The sequence below is a fragment of the Mesoplodon densirostris genome, chromosome 2 (genome assembly GCF_025265405.1).
Source record: "Mesoplodon densirostris isolate mMesDen1 chromosome 2, mMesDen1 primary haplotype, whole genome shotgun sequence".
Taxonomy (NCBI): domain Eukaryota; kingdom Metazoa; phylum Chordata; class Mammalia; order Artiodactyla; family Ziphiidae; genus Mesoplodon; species Mesoplodon densirostris.
Genome location: NC_082662.1, coordinates 11,970,706 through 11,992,604, shown reverse-complemented (window position 1 = coordinate 11,992,604; position 21,899 = coordinate 11,970,706). Strand labels below are relative to the sequence as shown.

Sequence of the window (21,899 nt, the reverse complement as noted above, 5' to 3'; positions counted from 1 at the left end):
AAACCACTCCACTTACCAGGAACACACTTTGCAACACGGATCCAGGGGAAGCTGTTTTCTTCCGTAGACACTTCATGACTCCGGTTTCCACAACAGCAGGCACTGCTGGCTCTGCCAAGTTGCTGGAGAAGGGCACCTTATCTGCAAAGTCACGAATCCAAATGGGCCCCCATTGGCAAGGGTGGAAGGAAGTTGTTTGGCTTAGCTTCTTGGGGGATCAGAAGATTGGGAGTTCTGGTGGGGGGACTGCAGGTACCTTGCTGTCCCTTGGTACAACGTCAGGGGAAAGAAAGGTCGCTGGTAGCTTCTCAGAGCTACCAGTTGGGGCTGTGCAGAGCGTCTTAGTAAATGCCATTTTGGTTGCAAATAACAGAAACTCAAACCGGCTGAAGAAAAAAGGCGACATCTATGGAGAAGAAAAGATGGCTCCTGCCTGTCCAGACTCCTCCGCTTTGCTTGCCCTTTGATTCTCTAACCTTCCGCATTTCCTTTCAGTAAACTCCTTTTCTGTTTAAGTTAGCCACAGGAGATTTCTGTTGGTTGCAACCAGAGAATCTTGAGTGATACAAAACGTCCTAGTGGAACCCAAGGGCAGGCATTGGAATGGGCCTTTCCAAGGAAAGAAACCAGGAACCAGAAAGTCATCAGGAATCAGGGCAACTTTGTGCATCAGTTGGAATGCTTTCAGCTTTTTTTTTTTTTTTTTTCCTTCATGGAGCTCATAATCCATTCATTTATTCAATAAACAATTATTGAGTATCTATCCTGTGCCAGGCACCCTGGTAGGTCTTAGAGTTCCATACAGGTATAAAATATGGCAAGACCCCTGCCCTCAAGTAGCTCACATTCTAGTGAAGATAAAACATGTGAGCACATAGAGTATATTCACAACACAGAATAAGCAGAGCTATGCCATGGACACATATACACCAGCAAACATAAAATAGATAGCTAGTCTGAAGCAGCTGCACAGCACAGGGAGATCAGCTCGGCGCCCCGCGACCACCTAGAGGGGTGGGACAGGGAGGGTGGGAGGGAGGGAGACGCAAGAGGGAAGAGACATGGGAACACATGCACATGCATAACTGATTCACCCTGCCACAAAGCAGAAACCGACACACCATTGTAAAGCAACTACACTCCAACAAAGATGCAAAAAAAAAAAAAAAACAAGAGCTATGCCAGAGGGATGAAGCATGACTGTCTTCATAGACCTAGAAAGCACAGATGCAATTATCCTGGTAGAGAGGGCCTGGGCAGAGAATCGCAGTTAGGTGAACCTGTGTGCACAGAGAACATGGTATGTATGAGAAGCTGCAAGTTTTCAACATCCGTGGAGCAAAAGAGTTCTTGCAAAAGTAGTGGGAGACGTGGCTGAAGAAATTGGTTGAGGATGAAGCATAAAAAACCCACTGAAGTGTGATCTTTTTTTCCTGAGGAGGCATGGGGGAGCCATGGAAGATTTTTAAGCTGTTTGAGGACATGGTCAATTCTCTGGGTTTCAGAAAAGTCCCTCTGGAGTCTGGGATGTGGTGAAAGTTGGGCTGGACCTTTCACCAGCAGGCATGCTCAGTCGCTCAGGAAAGGTTTTCGCTCTGCCTTGGGAAATTTTTCACGCCGCTCTGGCAGCGGAGCTCGCCCCGCCCACGGCTTCTCCTCACTGGATTGGTTGAACTCAGGGAGGCTACCAGGAGGCCCAGTTGACCTCCCAACTCCACACCCCCGCCCCCGCCCGTTAACGCTCTGGGCGCGCGCTGCCTTCAGCTTTAAATAACTGAAACCTGGATGTGGGTAGATGGTAAAAATTTGGAGCCCCTCCCAAATGAACTCTAGCCATGTGGCTTGCTTTGTCTGATGAGATGTTGGCAAACACATGGCAGGTGGAGACTTGAAAAGTGTGCTTTGAGGCTTTCTCTCTCCTGTTGCTCTTGGAAACCTGTACCCACCACACGTGGCCTGGTCTGGCCTGCTGGGTGATGAGGGACCACACCAGGCAGAATCAGACGTCCCAGCTGAGGCCTTTCTAGACCAGGGTTTCTCATTCTCGGTACTATTGACATATTGGATCAAATAAGTCTTGGTTGTGGGCAGCTGTTCTGTGCACTGCAGGATGTTTAGCAGCATCCCTGGCCTCTACCCCGAAATGACAGTATCACCCCCACCCCAGTTTAACAACCAAAGTGTGTCCAGACATTGCCAAATGCCCCCTGGGTGGCAAAATCGCCCCCAGTTGAGAACCACTGTCCTAACCCAGCTTGCCTGGCAATGACCAGGCTGGCCTGTACACGAAGCCACCCTAAACTAGCCCCAGCCAAACCAACCAGGCCAGTACAAGTGGCCAGCTTGACGCCTGGAATCCTGAGAACTAATAGTTGCCATTTTAAGTCACTAACTTTTGAGTGGTTGGCTCCACAGCACAAACAGGTACATCTGACTACAGTGGCTGAAACTGATAGGATTGATTTATTTATACAACAGGATGTACAGAGGTAGGCAGTTCAGGTACAGTGCAGAGCACAGTGATGCCACTAGGCTCCCACCCAGGCTTTTCATGTCTTTCCACTCCACTGTCCTTTGAGGTGGGCTTTGGTCTCTTGCTTGTTACCTGGTGATCCCCAACATGGCTGCTCCAGCTCTAAGTCCGAGCTCCAGGAGAGGAAAAGGAGACAAGGCAAAGGGACAAAGAGAAAAACTTTCTCCTAGCAAAGCCTTGCCTTTAATTCCAGAAGGGAAGCCCTGCCCAGGGCCTTCACCTGCATGTCACTAGCCAGAACTGAACAACACAGCCAGGTCTAGCTGCAAGGGAGGCTGGGAAATGAGGGCATTTCACATGCTGCTTATACAGTAGAGGGAGGCAATGACTAAGGGGCTTGTAGTGTCTGTTGCACTGTCTCTCTGGGGATCGTCTTGGTTTCTTCTTCTTCTTCTTTTTTTTTTTTTTTTTTGCCACACGGTGTGGCTTATGGGATCCTAGCTCCCTGATCAGGGATTGAGTCCGGGCCCTTGGCAGTGAAAGCGCAGGGTGGACTGCCAGGGAATTCCCTGGGTCTTGGTTTCTTGTCTTTACCTGTTGCTTATCTATCCTGGCCATCTCTTTCTAAGACTGGCTTTGTTTCTCCAAACACAGTGGGAGAAATGGCCACCCCAGCTGGGAACTGCATCAAGACTTTCAGCTCCGGGCCATTAATGACCTGTGTGGTAACTCCGTGTCCCACTTCCAAATATCAAGGGCACAGGTGCTGATTGGCCCCGCTTGGGTTAGAAGAGAAACCTGATTGGTCTGGCTTGGGTAGAATATCTACTGATCAGCCAGTCAGGTGTGGCCAAGAGAGCAGCAGTAGGTAGGGTAAACCTGGTTGGGGAATGTGCATTCTCAGAGAAAGGGGTGTGTGGCTGAGGAGACACCTAAAGAACCATCTAGTTCAAGGAGTGAAGAAAGGACATTGCCACTGTGGGTTGCAATGCTGATACGATAAAGATTAACACGTCCTTTGAAAGACCTCAAATACAGTGGAGTCCCATAGGCATTACATTTAACTTATGCAAATTCAAATATTTGTATTCAACCAAAGTATTTTTTTTCCCACACAATTTGGCTTCCACACATGAGCCAGCTACTTAACTACTGCCTGACCAAGTGATCTTTTCTGGTGCTGGAGATTGCTGTTTTGGATTTTGGGGATATGGTACAGTATAAGTAATATGTTCTTTATGGAAAACTGCTGGGATTTTCAAGATTATTTTTAAGGTCAGGTGATGCTCACCCTTCTCACTGTGTAAGAAGTACCTTTAGTGGAAGATCATGCAAATCATTTTTCCCATTTCCTTCTAGATTTAATCAGTATAAAGAATGCATTTGGTTTTAAAATATCAAAATACTTTTATTGTGGCTTTTTAAAAATAAAAAATAAATGATATTCATGGCTTCTGGCTCTTCCTCCAGTTTTGTTTGGTGGTCTCTGGCCGTACAAGAAAGGCAGGGAGAGAACAGATGGCTGGAGAGAAGGCAAAAATGAGGGTCTCTTCAAACACCACGGGAAAGGGGTGTGCCCACCTGGGCAGTGTGTGTTCTTTGATGACTGGGTACTTGGTCTGTCCTGATGGCCTGGGACTTGACCTACTGGGCTGTCTTGGCGTGGCAGAATGGGCAGCGTGAGATGGAGTTAGAAACCTGGGTTCCAGACCCAATTCTTGAATTTACTAGCTGTGTGACTTTAGATGGGCCATTTAACCTCTCTGGGCCTCAGCTTCCTCATTTGTAAAATGGGGAACATAATGCTATTTACCTCCCAGGGCTTGAGAGAGGATTAGACGAGAAGTGTTTTGAACACCGCAGAGCGCCATATAAACATGACTCACTGTTATGGAAGCAATAAAACTGGTTGCTGTTCACATTTATTATAATCAATTCAGATATAAATGCACTATACCATGGCCCCAACAGCCCTGAGGTTACCATTCTGTCCTGTGGCCACAGTACACGCCCTGGGTTTTCTCAACTGCGGGCTTCTCAGAGCTCCTTGGAGGTTTGACATTTGGGTTTGTCACTACCCAAACACATAATTGCACCTACCAGGCCTAGGAGTCTGAATTTCAAACTTATTCTTCATACGCCTGTGTATGTTTACATTCATAATATCTGTGAAAAGAACCCCTCTCCTCACACACTCCAAAATACAGTATTGTGCAAAATACCAGTCTAGGAAGCAACACACTAGGGTAGCAACCTTTAATGTCCTAAAAAAGCATCTTAGTAGTTTGACGCAGAAGAGTTACACTGACTCACGGAGGATCACGCGAGGCCCAGCGGGACGACGTTTCTAGTTCCTTCCACCAGGTTTAGAAAACAGAAGGCTCTGGCTGGATTTGCTGGGCATTTCTCTCTTCAGCATCTCCTTTCCTTGGTCCATCTTTGGGGTGCCTTTTCTGGCTCCAACCTACAACAAGCAAGAGCAACAAAAGCCCAAACTCTATAATTGTAGGGAGATCCCCAAATACTTCTCAAATGGCGTTTTTTTTTTTACTGAAAATAAAATCTTTGTTGTAAAAAAATATTTATATACACACATAGACATGAGCAAAACGAAGGTAAAATGATCCACCATTATCACACTACCCACAGGTAACCTTATTCACATTTTGGTGTACACTCTTCCAGATACACAGTTAACATTTTCTTCTTACATTTGCATCATTTTGCCCATCTTTACATTTGCCTCCTAACTCATGGTTAGGATATGGGTTTCAAAATCCCTTTGGGGTGACCTTGGGCAGCCTGTTTTACCTTTCGAGAGGCCTTTCGAATGGCCCTCTCCTCCAGGACTACTTGAGAGGATTAAATGAGAAAATGTATGTAAAGTGTTTCGTTTAGTGTGTGGCACGTGGCACGTAGCAAAAGCTCACAACACTCTCACAACAAGTGATGGAGATGATGATCAGCTGGCTTCCTGGTAGTCATGTGGCAGACAATAGCCATGCAGATATTAACAATCTAGTCTGCGTGAGAGTTTAACACGGGTTGGCATATCTGGCCCTCTGCCTATCTTTATAAATAAAGTTTTATTGGGACACAGCCAAGCTCATTTGTTTAGGCATAATGCTGCAATGGCAGAGGTGAGTAGTGATGACAGTGACCCCATGGTTCACAAAGGGAAATGACCCTTTATAGAAAACGTTTGCTGACCTGACCCTCATCATCCAGTAGATAACAAGCTGGTTCCTGGACTTCACCGAGGAAAACGCTGTATTGGAGCAGCTGAGTACGAAGTCTGGGCTCTGATGCTTCTGCTCTTGGGCAAGTAACTTACTTCTCATCATTTTCACACGTGAAACCGGAGCGATCCAGACAGTGAGGACTGAGCACGTCTGGACCGTGCTTAGTGCAGGGTCTGATGGCTGGCAAGGATGCTATAAAAAGCTGGCTATTATTAGCTATGAAACTTCAACTGTTGAAAGGCACAAAGAAACTCCCAGAAGAGGGTCACTGCTGCATGCAGCTCTCTAGAGAAGGCCCAGCAATAATCTCATAGAAAGCCAAAAGAGGCTGGGAATGTCCCAGGTGAGCTCTCCCAGGCAACACACCCACTAAATTAACTATTCCAACTCCTTTGCAGGAGGGCAGCAGATTAGACCGTGAAAAGAAAGGGGAGCAAAGGTTAAGGCCCCAAGGTCTAGCACAGTATCATTAGTCCCTGGCACGTAGTAGGTACCTGGTGTCTGTTGGAATGAATGAAGGCTGGTTGTTTAACCATAAAAGAGATTTATCCGTCAAAGGGCAACTCTAACCTGTGCCGATAAGACCACGTCGAGCCAGAGGTAAAATTGCTGCCTCCGATATCTTAGGGTCTTAGGAATGAAAGCAATGTGATGAGAGGAAACTCAAACAAGGAGCCTGCTAATGTTTCCCACCGCAGGACAGAGGCATTGCAGTGGATTCCCGGGGAACAGATGGACAAAGAAAAATGTTTAAAAACAAAAGCAGGCACAGAAGATCATGAATGGGCCCAGATAACTCGGGACACTGAGCAGACAGAGGCAAGCGGCGCATCTTGATGGAAATGAGGCCAAGCTAATAAGCCGAAAGAGTTTACCCTCCCTCAACTGGCTCCCTAACTCCTGCCTTAGGAAACTCAGTATGAAAAAGAGGAGCACATGGACTTCCCTAGTGGCTAAGAATCCGCTTGCCAATGCAGGGGACACGGGTTCGAGCCCTGGTTCAGGAAGATCCCACATGCCCCGGAGCAACTAAGCCCGTGCGCCACAACTACTGAGCCTGCGTTCTAGAGCCCGCGAGCCACAACTACTGAAGCCTCCATGCCTACAGCCCATGCTCTGCAACAAGAGAAGGCCATGGAATGAGAAGCCCGCGCAACGCAACAAAGAGTAGCCCCTGCTCGCCACAACTAGAGAAAGCCCGGGCGCAGCAACAAAGACCCAATGCAGCCATAAATTTAATAAAATAATAATAATAATAAATAAATTTATATTAAAAAAAGAGGAGAACATTAGCATTAGCAGGTTTTGGGTTTCCTCTCATCGTTAGAGTATTGCTTTCCTTCCTAAGACCCTAAAAAATTGGAAACCACTCCACTTACCAGGAACACACTTTGCAACACGGATCCGGGGGAAGCTGTTTTCTTCCGTAGACACTTCATGACTCCGGTTTCCACAGCAGCAGGCACTGCTGGCTTTGCCAAGTTGCTGGAGAAGGGCACCTTATCTGCAAAGTCACGAATCCAAATGGGCCCTCATTGGCAAGGGTGGAAGGAAGTTGTTTGGCTTAGCTTCTTGGGGGATCAGAAGATTGGGAGTTCTCGGGGGGGACTGCAGGTACCTTGCTGTCCCTTGGTACAACGTCAGGGGAAAGAAAGGTCGCTGGTAGCTTCTCAGAGCTACCAGTTGGGGCTGTGCAGAGCGTCTTAGTAAATGCCATTTTGGTTGCAAATAACAGAAACTCAAACCGGCTGAAGAAAAAAGGCGACATCTATGGAGAAGAAAAGATGGCTCCTGCCTGTCCAGACTCCTCTGCTTTGCTTGCCCTTTGATTCTCTAACCTTCCGCATTTCCTTTCAGTAAACTCCTTTTCTGTTTAAGTTAGCCACAGGAGATTTCTGTTGGTTGCAACCAGAGAATCTTGAGTGATACAAAACGTCCTAGTGGAACCCAAGGGCAGGCATTGGAATGGGCCTTTCCAAGGAAAGAAACCAGGAACCAGAAAGTCATCAGGAATCAGGGCAACTTTGTGCATCAGTTGGAATGCCTAAAGCTTTTTTTTTTTTTTTTTTTTTTCCTTCATGGAGCTCATAATCCATTCATTTATTCAATAAACAATTATTGAGTATTATCCTGTGCCAGGCACACTGGTAGGTCTTAGAGTTCCATACAGGTGTAAAATATGCCAAGACCCCTGCCCTCAAGTAGCTCACATTCTAGTGAAGATAAAACATGTGAGCACATAGAGTATATTCACAACACAGAATAAGAAGCGCTATGCCATGGACACATACACACCAGCAAACATCAAATAGATAGCTAGTGGGAAGCAGCCGCACAGCACAGGGAGATCAGCTCGGCGCCCCGCGACCACCTAGAGGGGTGGGACAGGGAGGGTGGGAGGGAGGGAGATGCAAGAGGGAAGAGACATGGGAACACATGCACATGCATAACTGATTCACCCTGCCACAAAGCAGAAACCAACACACCACTGTAGAGCAACTACACTCCAACAAAGATGCAAAAAAAAAAAAAAAAAAAAACAAGAGCTATGCCAGAGGGATGAAGCATGACTGTCTTCATAGACCTAGAAAGCACAGATGCAATTATCCTGGTAGAGAGGGCCTGGGCAGAGAATCGCAGTTAGGTGAACCTGTGTGCACAGAGAACATGGTATGTATGAGAAGCTGCAAGTTTTCAACATCCGTGGAGCAAAAGAGTTCTTGCAAAAGTAGTGGGAGACGTGGCTGAAGAAATTGGTTGAGGATGAAGCATAAAAAACCCACTGAAGTGTGATCTTTTTTTCCTGAGGAGGCATGGGGGAGCCATGGAAGATTTTTAAGCTGTTTGAGGACATGGTCAATTCTCTGGGTTTCAGAAAAGTCCCTCTGGAGTCTGGGATGTGGTGAAAGTTGGGCTGGACCTTTCACCAGCAGGCATGCTCAGTCGCTCAGGAAAGGTTTTCGCTCTGCCTTGGGAAATTTTTCACGCCGCTCTGGCAGCGGAGCTCGCCCCGCCCACGGCTTCTCCTCACTGGATTGGTTGAACTCAGGGAGGCTACCAGGAGGCCCAGTTGACCTCCCAACTCCACACCCCCGCCCCCGCCCGTTAACGCTCTGGGCGCGCGCTGCCTTCAGCTTTAAATAACTGAAACCTGGATGTGGGTAGATGGTAAAAATTTGGAGCCCCTCCCAAATGAACTCTAGCCATGTGGCTTGCTTTGTCTGATGAGATGTTGGCAAACACATGGCAGGTGGAGACTTGAAAAGTGTGCTTTGAGGCTTTCTCTCTCCTGTTGCTCTTGGAAACCTGTACCCACCACACGTGGCCTGGTCTGGCCTGCTGGGTGATGAGGGATCACACCAGGCAGAATCAGACGTCCCAGCTGAGGCCTTTCTAGACCAGGGTTTCTCAATCTCGGTACTATTGACATATTGGATCAAATAAGTCTTGGTTGTGGGCAGCTGTTCTGTGCACTGCAGGATGTTTAGCAGCATCCCTGGCCTCTACCCCGAGATGATCGTATCACCCCCACCCCAGTTTAACAACCAAAGTGTGTCCAGACATTGCCAAATGCCCCCTGGGTGGCAAAATCGCCCCCAGTTGAGAACCACTGTCCTAACCCAGCTTGCCTGGCAATGACCAGGCTGGCCTGTACACGAAGCCACCCTAAACTAGCCCCAGCCAAACCAACCAGGCCAGTACAAGTGGCCAGCTTGACGCCTGGAATCCTGAGAACTAATAGTTGCCATTTTAAGTCACTAACTTTTGAGTGGTTGGCTCCACAGCACAAACAGGTACATCTGACTACAGTGGCTGAAACTGATAGGATTGATGTATTTATACAACAGGATGTACAGAGGTAGGCAGTTCAGGAACAGTGCAGAGCACAGTGAGGCCACTAGGCTCCCACCCAGGCTTTTCATGTCTTTCCACTCCACTGTCCTTTGAGTTGGGCTTTGGTCTCTTGCTTGTTACCTGGTGATCCCCAACATGGCTGCTCCAGCTCCAAGTCTGAGCTCCAGGAGAGGAAAAGGAGACAAGGCAAAGGGACAAAGAGAAAAACTTTCTCCTAGCAAAGCCTTGCCTTTAATTCCAGAAGGGAAGCCCTGCACAGGGCCCTCACCTGCATGTCACTAGCCAGAACTGAACAACACAGCCAGGTCTAGCTGCAAGGGAGGCTGGGAAATGAGGGCATTTCACATGCTGCTTATACAGTAGAGGGAGGCAATGACTAAGGGGCTTGTAGTGTCTGTTGCACTGTCTCTCTGGGGATCGTCTTGGTTTCTTCTTCTTCTTCTTTTTTTTTTTTTTTTTTTGCCACACGGTGTGGCTTATGGGATCCTAGCTCCCTGACTAGGGATTGAGTCCGGGCCCTTGGCAGTGAAAGCGCAGGGTGGACTGCCAGGGAATTCCCTGGGTCTTGGTTTCTTGTCTCTACCTGTTGCTTATCTATCCTGGCCATCTCTTTCTAAGACTGGCTTTGTTTCTCCAAACACAGTGGGAGAAATGGCCACCCCAGCTGGGAACTGCATCAAGACTTTCAGCTCCGGGCCATTAATGACCTGTGTGGTAACTCCGTGTCCCACTTCCAAATATCAAGGGCACAGGTGCTGATTGGCCCCGCTTGGGTTAGAAGAGAAACCTGATTGGTCTGGCTTGGGTAGAATATCTACTGATCAGCCAGTCAGGTGTGGCCAAGAGAGCAGCAGTAGGTAGGGTAAACCTGGTTGGGGAATGTGCATTCTCAGAGAAAGGGGTGTGTGGCTGAGGAGACACCTAAAGAACCATCTAGTTCAAGGAGTGAAGAAAGGACATTGCCATTGTGGGTTACAATGTTGATACGATAAAAATTAACACGTCCTTTGAAAGACCTCAAATACAGTGGAGTCACATAGGCATTACATTTAATTTATGCAAATTCAAATATTTGTATTCAACCAAAGTATTTTTTTCCCACACAATTTGGCTTCCAAACATGAGCCAGCTACTTAACTACTGCCTGACCAAGTGATCTTTTCTGGTGCTGGAGATTGCTGTTTTGGATTTTGGGGATATGGTACAGTATAAGTAATATGTTCTTTATGGAAAACTGCTGGGATTTTCAAGATTATTTTTAGGGTCAGGTGATGCTCACCCTTCTCACTGTGTAAGAAGTACCTTTAGTGGAAGATCATGCAAATCATTTTTCCCATTTCCTTCTAGTTTTAATCAGTATAAAGAATGCATTTGGTTTTAAAATATCAAAATACTTTTATTGTGGCTTTTTAAAAATAAAAAATAAATGATATTCATGGCTTCTGACTCTTCCTCCAGTTTTGTTTGGTGGTCTCTGGCCGTACAAGAAAGGCAGGGAGAGAACAGATGGCTGGAGAGAAGGCAAAAATGAGGGTCTCTTCAAACACCACGGGAAAGGGGTGTGCCCACCTGGGCAGTGTGTGTTCTTTGATGACTGGGTACTTGGTCTGTCCTGATGGCCTGGGACTTGACCTACTGGGCTGTCTTGGCGTGGCAGAATGGGCAGCGTGAGATGGAGTTAGAAACTTGGGTTCCAGACCCAATTCTTGAATTTACTAGCTGTGTGACTTTAGACGGGCCATTTAACCTCTCTGGGCCTCAGCTTCCTCATTGTAAAATGGGGAACATAACGCTATTTACCTCCCAGGGCTTGAGAGAGGTTTAGACGAGAAGTGTTTTGAACACCGCAGAGCGCCATATAAACATGACTCACTGTTATGGAAGCGATAAAACTTGTTGCTGTTCACAGTTATTATAATCAATTCAGATATAAATGCACTATACCATGGCCCCAACAGTCCTGAGGTTACCATTCTGTCCTGTGGCCCCAGTACACGCCCTGGGTTTTCTCAACTGCAGGCTTCTCAGAGCTCCTTGGAGGTGTGACATTTGGGTTTGTCACTACCCAAACACATAATTGCATCTACCAGGCCTAGGAGTCTGAATTTCAAACTTATTCTTCATACGCCTGTGTATGTTTACATTCATAATATCTGTGAAAAGAACCCCTCTCCTCACACACTCCAAAATACAGTATTGTGCAAAATACCAGTCTAGGAAGCAACACACTACGGTAGCAACCTTTAATGTCCTAAAAAAGCATCTTAGTAGTTTGACGCAGAAGATTTACACTGACTCACGGAGGATCACGCGAGGCCCAGCAGGACGACGTTTCTAGTTCCTTCCACCAGGTTTAGAAAACAGAAGGCTCTGGCTGGATTTGCTAGACACTTCTCTCTTCAGCATCTCCCTTCCTTGGTCCATCTTTGGGGTGCCTTTTCTGGCTCCAACCTACAGCAAGCAAGAGCAACAAATGCCCAAACTCTATAATTGTAGGGAGATCCCCAAATATTTCTCAAATGGCATTTTTTTTTTACTCAAAATAAAATCTTTGTTGTAAAAAAATATTTCTATACACGCATAGACGTGAGCAAAATGAAGGTAAAATGATCCACCATTATCACACTACCCACAGGTAACATTATTCACATTTTGGTGTACACTCTTCCAGGTACGCAGATAACGTTTTCTTCTGACATTTGCATCTTTTTTTGAACCAGGAGTTTCTGATTATAGGCAATTTCACTGGGATGGACTTTCTCTCGAAAAGCTGTTACTGAACTGAATGCCTTATGTCTCTGATGTCTTAGGAGGGTAAGATGCAGCATACTCTAGGGGGTCTGTCTAACCCTTTTCTGAGCACTACTCCTGGATCCAGGCAGCCATGTGTGTGACTCTGTCCCTGGTCATAGCTGATCGGGCACTTGGCACGGGCTGGGCTTTTAAGATGGTCACTCCCAGGATTTGGGGTTATGGGCTCTAAGATGCTACTTGCTTCCTGGGCTGGTCCTTTGAACTGGGGGACCGTGAGGTCATTCCTTCCTGTCACATGACTGGAGAGAGCAGAGATCAGGGGAGCCACACAGAGACACAGAGAGGAGATACGGCCTGTGTGTGCGTGTGCGCATGATTGTGTGTGTGTAAAAGAGATGATGCCTGAGATCTGATGGCTTACCAGTTCTATTTCGAGGCCAGGCTCTCTTTCAGCTCCCAGTTTTTATGAGGCACTCACCCCTATATCCTTAAAAAAGCCCCCTCCCCCCCCCCTTTTTTTTTGCCGTACGTGGGCCTCTCAGTGTTGTGGCCTCTCCCGTTGCGGAGCACAGGCTACGGATGCGCAGGCTCAGCAGCCACGGCTCACAGGCCCAGCCGCTCCGCGGCATGTGGGATCTTCCCAGACTGGGGCACGAACCCGTGTCCCCTGCATTAGCAGGCGGACTCTCAAACACTGCGCCACCAGGGAAGCCCAAGGCCCACTCTTGGGGGAGGAGTCGCCCAAGTTACACTTGGCAAGGAACCTGGAGGAAACCTTTCTGTACTGACGAGATCCTAGACACCAAACTTCTAAGCTCAGGCTGGAGGGCAGGGAGAATGGGAAGCTGGCTCTTTGCTCTTAGCCGAAGCACCATCTGCCCTGCTTCTGTTAAAGCCACAGGCAGCGTGAAGTTCCAGGGCGTCTCACATCTCAGAGAAGCACAATGTTCCCACAACATCCGGGGCCCATCCCAATATCTCCTCTGCCATTTCACATCCCCAGGTGGTCCTCAGACAAAACCTAGATGTGGGGCAGTTTCTGCCTCCTCCCAGCTCAGTCATATATGTGAGTGAATAGGTAACAAACTTCCAGTCGTTTCCACTTTGCAGGGTGGCAAACGTCTCAGATCAAGTGGGGCCCTCAGGATGCTCTCTATCCTCTTAACATACTGCTCTGGGGAGTAACCATCTTCTGGTCTTAGCACAAGGATGCTGGTTGAGAAGCTTCTATTTTCCAAATATATCCCTCACCTAGAATATCTTCGTTTCTTCCCATGATAATTTGGTTGCCTCAGCATGACTGTGGCCTTTTATCAAACTTGAATGTCTCCTCTCTCATATTCAACCAAAATGTGTTTGGCTTTCTAGCTTCCTGAGAGCTCGCCTCTACTGTCTGCAAAGTGGGAACGTGGACTGGCTTAATTGCAGTTCCAGGGCTGATTTGTCAATGGCAATGTTTCAACATGTTCAAGATTTCATAGTCTTAATTCTCAACTTTGAAGAGAATTCTAGAGGATGCTTCCTGGAAATTTAAGAGAAATGCCACTGGAAATGTATCAGGTTTATTACCTGGAGGTTTATAACCTAAAGGAGGAAAAGCTAGCACTCACCTGGGTGTCAGATCTGCACTGATTCCCAGCTCTCCTACTGAGCTGTGTGGCTCTGGACAAAGAAAGTCTCTGAGCCTCAGACACCTCATCTGTCAATTGGGTATAATAACAACACCCACCCCATAGGGTTGTTGTGAAGCTTAAAAGAGATACTGCACGTCGAGTGTTTGGCTCTGTGCCCGGCACATGCCAAATGCTCAGTACATAACAGATGTGGGATAACTGTCAACTGGGCTTCCTGCTGACGTTCTAGGGTTTTCTCTCTTCTCTCTTCTGGCTCACCTGGAAATGTGAGTTCTGCATCTTTGAGTTCTTCATCAGCTCTACGAACATTCGTCTCTTTAACACAGAAAGAATATTGACCAAATTTAGCTTATGTTCTTCTTTGCCTTTTGCATCAGAGAAAAATGGATTTTTCTCAACTTTCAGATGCTACCCATTTGGATGGAATGTTGAGCCTTCCTAGCTGAGGAGGTGAGGATAGAGGTCTGCAGAAGGGGGTGTGGCTTTGGGGCAACGCTACACTGTCCTGCTGCACCTTTTAGGGAATCTCTGTTCCAGATTCCAGCAGAGAAGGAGGTGGTCAACCAAGAAGGCTATGAGGGATACTGTATTCTTCTTGGAGGACAGATCTGCTTTAGCTGGAAGCAGAGCCTCCTAGATCAGTGGAAGAGGCTGTAGATGTCCAGTGGCTTTCCGCCCAGTGGAAATGTTGAAAGCCCCAGTGGCTAACCTCCCTGGCAGGGACTACAGGGGCCTGTTGGGAAGCCAGCATCACTGAAACCCTGGAGCTTGCCGCTCCCCTGGGGTTTGATTACTATTGCTGACCCTGATCTGCTCAAGACCCTGCACCTCAGGGGCAGCTCATCAAAGAAAGAGCATCCCCTAGGCACTGGAGACACAAAAGTGAGAGGGAACTGGGGTCTCCCTTGCAGACTGACACTCCGCAGGTGAATGTGCAGTGGTGTCAGGAAGGAGACGTTCTCCTAGAGCCCTGAGCATCCACTGGGGTCGCCAACCTGACTCCTACAGTGGCCAGGAAAGTAAAAGAAGTGGGTGAAGTGAGCTGGGGTGGCGGTGGACAGCAGCAAACACACGAGCCCAGCGCCTTTCTAAGGGGCCTGGAAGATGGAGGCTTGTGATGGTGGCTTGTGGGTCTGTGGGCCTAGGGTCGCCAGATCTTCCAAGTTTCCCAGAGAAGCTGGATATCCAGAGTATTCCAGGAAACTGCCCTATTTTGAAATGTAACTTAAAAAAAAATCCCATGAGCCAAATGGAATATATCTGTGGGCTGCCATCTTGCGACACCTGCTTCAGAACCTCCCTGCTTGGTGTCTAGTTGGTGCTCAGTAAATGTTGGAGGGGTTGCCAGATAAAATACAGGATGCCCAGTTAAATCTGAATTTCAGAATGAAGCCAACAAATTTGTGAGTGTGAATATGCCCCGTGTAATATTTAGGACATTTATACTGAATAGCTTTTGTTGTTTATCTGAAATTAAAATTTAACTGGGCATCGTGTTTTGTGTTTGTTTGTTTTCCCCTAAATCTGGCAACCCTACCGGGTAGTCACAAAACTCAGGGAGGAAATAAGGCTGTCTTTTGGGACAGGGCATAGGTGCTTACAAGACTCTTCCATTCTCCCAGAAGGATGCTAACTCTACCCTCAGAGGAATGTCCGTGAAGGCTGATGGGCCCATATTGAACTGACAGTTGCCCTCCAGGCATTTTCCGTGGAGAAGGCCTCGAGCCTGCAGCCACTCAGTATTTATCACAAACTCAGTTGAGACAATCAGTATCCAAATTCTCAGATTTTATAAAGCAGGGGTTAGTTTTAAACCAACAGCCTTCTTCTCTCCCACCCCATCCCCCACCTCTTTTTTTGCAGAACCGTTTATCCAAGCAAAATCCCATGAGGAACGTGGGGTATAAGATAATGGAGAGCTTCTCTGGCAGGAGAAAGGTGTGTGTGCTTTGAGAGTCACACCTTTCCATGGCACCCAAAGGCTCCAGGGAACCCCAGTTTGAACATTGCTGCAAAATTCCTTCCTGGATTAAGTTCCATCAGTGGGCAGCTGGGCACTGAAAGGCAGAGCCTGGCCCCTGTGCACCTGCTTTTCCTGAACTTTACTGAACTCACTGGGATGTGATGAAGGGGGTGGGGGAGGGTCTTTTTCTTTAGCCTTCTTCTATCCGTATGCTGCATAGACCTGGCCACATGGTTCTACTTCATCATTGTGGGCGGAAGAGCACCACCCCAAGCCCCTCCCATCCCACGCTCCTCCTACACAACATCTACCAATTGTGGGGCTTCCCTGGTGGCTCAGAGGTTGAGAGTCCGCCTGCCGACACAGGGCACACGGGTTCGTGTCCTGGTCCGGGAAGATGCCACATGCCGCGGAGCGGCTGGGCACATGAGCCATGGCCATTGAGGCTGCGTGTCCGGAGCCTGTGCTCCGCAACGGGAGAGGCCACAAGAGCGAGAGGCCCGTGTACAGGAAAAACAAACAAACAAACAAACCAAACACACAAGTGGCACGGAGGAAGCCAGAATCTTGAGAATACCTGGGCCCAAGGAAATCTTGGAAGATAGTGAGTTAAAGAGAATAGTGAGGATAATGACGATGGTAGGAGAGCGTGTATGCTTTGTGGTCCTATGTGCTAAGGCTTTTGTATACAAGCTCCCATTGGGAAGGCTACGAGCTAGGTGCCATTTTTATTCTCATCTTAAAGAAGAGGGATCTGAGCTAATTAAGCAGAGGGAAGGTTAGGGGGTATTCCTGGCTGAGACCACAAGGCCAAGTGGTGGTCACGCCCCCAAGGCAGCACTTGATTGGCTGGAGATTTGATTGGCAGGAGAGCTGAGCGGCTTCTCCTGCCAGAAGCAGCCGGTGCCCTTCAGCCTTTCTTACACTTCAAGCCCTAAGAAAGGGCTTGCGTGCTTCCCAAGTGGCAACTTCTGTGCATTTAAAAATTTCCTCTTGAAAATCCCAGCCTTAGCCCTTTCACAAAAGGTATCTGGGTCCTTTCTTGGCCATGGCCCTAGTCGTATTCACCAAAGAGAAGAGTGTGTCCCATAAGAGCTGGCGGCTTTGGGAGGACCAGGGAAGGCGTCAGCTGGCAGGAAGCTCCCTGAAAGAAATAGAGGAATCCCCACCCATCCATGAGCTGCCTATTCTTCCCCCTTAGACACGGGGCTTGCGATGTGCCAGGCACTGCAGGCATTTTGCCATTTAACCCTCCCGCTGCCCCACGGAGTAAGCCCCTTGCTAACAGTTTTGGTTGCTTTTGTTGAGGAACCTGGGATACAGAGGTCAAGCCACTTATCAGGGTCATTCGGGGCAGCGGTGGGGCTTGACCCCTATTTGTTTGACTCCAAATCTGGCCTCTGAACTCTGAGAGACACTGCCGGCTTCTCGAGGGATGTGGGATGTGGATTCGAGTGGGCACGGCCTGGGCCGCGGTTCCCGTCCCTCTGCCACATGGACAGAGCCACAGGCCCAGTCGCTGTGAAGGCCCAGCATCTTATACCAAGTCTCATTTTCACAGCCAGAGATATTAGTGTGGAAATAGGACTTTTGATTCTTGAAAGGTCTGCTTGGTGAAGAGATGGTCAAACATTAAAACTACAAACTCCATTTTTTTGGGGGTGGGCAATTCTGAAGCTTAAGGTGTGTAATTTCATCTCAGTGCTTCAACCTTGCCACCTCTGTGAACGGGTGAAGAGTTTCAAAGTTTTATACAGGAGGCTAAAAAACTAAGGCTCCTTGTGAAAATACTAAGTGTAAAACTTAGAAAAGAGGAATTCTACCTTCTGTTCATTTCTGCTTAAAGACGACGAAGATATACTCCCTGGAAGGAACGGATGCCAAGACAGATGTATACAAGTGCGCTTTAGGATCCAGCAAAACTTTAATATATATTATTGTTTTCTTCCTGACAAACAGGCTGGCATGTCCCTTGCGTTGTGTATGAATGAGGCAGCCCATGAATAATGCATGTGAAGCCTGATTATGTAAATCCTCAGGTTTTCAGTACATGACAATGGCTTTTTTTGGGCCCTTCTCTGTCCCACTTTGTGGTCTGGTGTCTCTACTTTGGGGCCTAGTCTGCCAAGCCCTGGGGGGGGGGGCATGTCGGAGAGGGGTGAGCTCTCCAGAGGGCACATCAAAGGGAAAGTCACAACTCTGTCACTGGCCCAGCTCTCCCTGGCATTGCTTGGTGTGAAAGGAAACTGTCCTCTGCCTGAGGCAGCCCCATGACACATGCAGACTAAGGCCTGTGATGTTTAATTCACAGCAGTGAGCACTGGAAACACCGCATCCAGGCTCCCTCAGAGCAGGACAGCCACTTTTCATTTCTGGGGCTCTAAGCCAGAGAGCCTGCTGTCTGGAAACCTATTGCCTGGAAGGTTCGCAGGATGGAGGGCAGGCTTCTGCAAGGAACTATCTGACCATCACCTCCTGGTTGAGAAGAAGGGCACCCTTCTATGACCTTGGCCTCCTTAGAGCTCATGCAGGCAACAAACACACACATGCAAATACACACACATGCCAACACACAGCACATACTCACATGTACACACATACACGCAAGCATGCGTGTACAAATACACAGCCCCAAGTCAGAAAGACTGGAGTACTATTCTGGCTACTCAGAAGAGCAAACCCAAATCTTTATTCTCAGAGAGCTTATTCCTCGGTGTATCCCTGGCACCTGGCAGAACAATGAAAATCAGAAGCGCCGCCTTTAAAAACACTCGGGCTGTTCACTCAACTGATTGTGGTCATCATTGCAGGAGGCAGGGAAGTCAGATCATGATGCTGGACACCCTTAAGCTCAGTACAGTGCTGTGGGTCAATTATGTCTCAATAAAACTGGTAGAAAAAAGAGTTATCTGGATAGAAAGAACAAGATAAAATACACGAATTATCAAAAGTTAAAAAAATACAGACGAGCTAGACTATGAGTCTCAGAAAGCACTGTTCACAACAGCCAGGACATGGAAGCAGCCTAAATGTCGATGGAGGAGTGGATAAAGAAGATGTGGTACAAATATACAGTGGAATACTACTGAGCCATAGAAAAGAATGAAGTAATGCCATTTGCAGCCACATGGATGGACCTAGAGACTATCATATTATGTGAAGTAAGTCAGACAAAGACAAATATCATATTATATCATTATATGTGGAATCTAAAAAAAATGATACAAATGAGCTTATTTACAAAACAGAAAGAGACTCACAGACTTTGAAAACAAACTTATGGTTACCAAAGTGGAACTGTGGTGGGGAGGGATAAATTAGGAGTTTGGGTTTAACATATACACACTATTATATATATAATATGTAATCAACAAGGACCTACTGTATAGCACAGGGAACTCTACTCAATATTCTGTAATAAGTTATATGGGAAAAGAATCTGAAAAAGAATATATATATGTATATGTATAACTGAATCCCTTTGCTGTACACCTGAAACTAACACAACTCTGTAAATCAACTATACTCCAATATAAAATAAAAATTAAATTTAAAAAAAAGAAAGTTAAAAAAAATAGAGGCAAGCTAGACTATGAGTCTCAGAGAGGTTAAGCTAACACATATATATGGAATCTAAAAAAAAAAAAAAAAAAAAAGAAGGTTGTGATGAATCTATGGGCGGCCAGGAATAAAGACACAGATGTAGAGAATGGACTTGAGGACATGGGGAGGGGGAAGGGTAAGCTGGGACGAAGTGAGAGAGTGGCATGGACATATATACACGACCAAATGTAAAATAGATAGCTAGTGGGAAGCAGCTGCATAGCACAGGGAGATCAGCTCAGTGCTTTGTGACCACCTAGAGGGGTGGGATAAGGAGGGTGGGAGGGAGACGCAAGAGGGAGGGATCTGAGGATATACGTATGCATGTAGCTGATTCACTTTGTTACACAGCAGAAACGAACACCACACTGTAAAGCAATTATACTCCAATAAAGATGTTAAAAAAAAAAAGCTGCCTGAAGTCACACAGTAAATGGCAGAACAAGAGTCTAAACCTAAGTCTGCCTAACGCTAAAGCTATTCTGCCACCTTCCTTTGCAATGAGCGAATGCATTCTGTGCTGCCTGGATCCCACCGGGACCTCAGCTGGCTGTTTCTAAAGGGAGCTGAGCGGCAGCCTCAGAGGCTCTGCTCCGAGCAGGGGCCTCCCACCTTCTGCTGCCTGATCGCCCTGGTGACCCTCTTCTCCTGGTGCAGCCGCTCTTCCACGTGCACCAGGGCCTCCTTCAGCAGCGCCTTTCCTTCGGCCTCTTTGGAGATGCCGTCCTTCAGCTTTGCCACCTGTGACTGGTACATCTGAACCGACACTTTGCTCTGCCTGAGCACACAGGGGAGACAAAGTCTCTTTTCTCCTCATCTTTCTCACTCACCACCAATGCTCCCGACCTGGGAGATCCTCAGAACACTTCCATGTATGCCTGGCTTCGCGGTTTCCTTACAAGTGGGGGGAAGGATGAAGATGTGGGGACTAGAGGGCAGAATAAATAGCCCATTGGCTGTGGACGTGCAGCATGAAGGGGGCACAGGTTATGCTACCAGCCCCTCCCAATTTTCCAGAGAGGGTGGGGGAACGGATACCACTGAAAATAGGATGGAATTACGAAAAGCACACACATGGTGAAACATCAGACACATTTATAAAAGGTGCACCTTATTCCTTAACAGTAGGGTACTTTAACTGCTGCTTTCTTGCCCACAGACTTGGGTCCTTCAGGCCCTGAGTCACCATCCCGCCTGCCCCCCTCCACACCCAGGCCTCTGTCCTCTTGTCCTGGTCCCTACGGGTCTGTAGCTGCACCGAGGTTTAGCCTGGAGAATGGAGGCCTGGGCCTTTTGCCGGAGACATGGGCCATACTTGAGCTGTGCAATGTCCTTCTCGTATCGTCTCAAAAGCTCTTCTTTTCTCTGCAGCTGGTTCTTAAGTAGGGTGATCTTATCAAACACCAGGTACAGGTCTATTTGTCGAAGCTGGTAGACACTCTCCCTCTCTTTTGGGGAGAGGTGTTTCATGGACACGTGACCTGACATACCTTGGATGTTCATCAAAGTCCCGAGGGTTTTGCTCATGTCCATGTACTACGAGAAAGCATTTCGCAGGTAAGAGGCCTGGCCCAAGACCGCTGGTGGCCACTTTGAGGAGGCAAACGTCTAATTGTGTTTCATTCATTTTCTGCAGTTGCAGAGGAGAAACACATGCTTTGCAAATGAGTGCATTTGGGGTTTTTAGTGCGACTTTCATTTTCCCCCGCATCCATTTACACTAGACCTTTTTGAGAATTGGGGGGAAGTGGGGAGGGGGAATGACAACAGACATAAACATTCATTCTTACTACCCAGTCTTGCAAGGGATTGGGCTCTGCAATTTCCAGCCCATGTTGGGATAGGAGATGGGTCTCGTGGAGCTACTGTAACAACTAAACATGTATGTGGAGTTGATGTTTAAACTATCTGCAGGGCACGCAGGTTTGGACAGGAGGGGACTGATGCTGGGTATACCTACCAGCTTTTCACTAAGATCTAAAGCGTCAGCCACATCCATTTTCCTTAACTTCTCAGAGACCATGATGGACCCTGGGCTGGAAAGGCCATTTTGAGGCTGAAATAAAAAAAAAAAAGAAGAAAAACTCTCTTGGCATTCCATTATGATTTTCTACATCCAGAAGAATAACCCAAACAATAATGGAAGAACTGGAAAGATACTAAAGAATAATTTGAGAGAGTTAATTTTTTTAACATCTTTATTGGAGTATAATTGCTTTACAATGGTGTGTTAGTTTCTGCTGTATCAAAAAGTGAATCAGCTATACATATCCATATATCCCCATATCCCCTGCCTCTTACGTCTCCGTCCCACCCTCCCTATCCCACCCCTCTAGGTAGACACACAGCACCGACCTGCTCTCCCTGTGCGATGC

At 47.4% G+C, this 21,899-nt stretch overlaps 1 protein-coding gene across 1 annotated transcript in view; it reads right to left on the bottom strand.

The window, feature by feature from the left end:
• Positions 1 to 11,904: 11,904 nt before the first annotated feature.
• The window catches only part of LOC132477573 (forkhead-associated domain-containing protein 1-like), a 78,848-nt gene continuing 68,853 nt past the window's right edge, over positions 11,905 to 21,899 (bottom strand). Inside the window, exons 14-19 of the mRNA XM_060080004.1 lie at positions 21,485 to 21,580; positions 20,840 to 21,060; positions 20,112 to 20,302; positions 17,745 to 17,785; positions 14,217 to 14,273; positions 11,905 to 12,021 (exon numbers count right to left, since the gene is read on the bottom strand). Of these exons, the coding sequence (XP_059935987.1) occupies positions 11,905 to 12,021; positions 14,217 to 14,273; positions 17,745 to 17,785; positions 20,112 to 20,302; positions 20,840 to 21,060; positions 21,485 to 21,580 (723 nt within the window). The remainder of the gene's footprint in view (positions 12,022 to 14,216; positions 14,274 to 17,744; positions 17,786 to 20,111; positions 20,303 to 20,839; positions 21,061 to 21,484; positions 21,581 to 21,899) is intronic.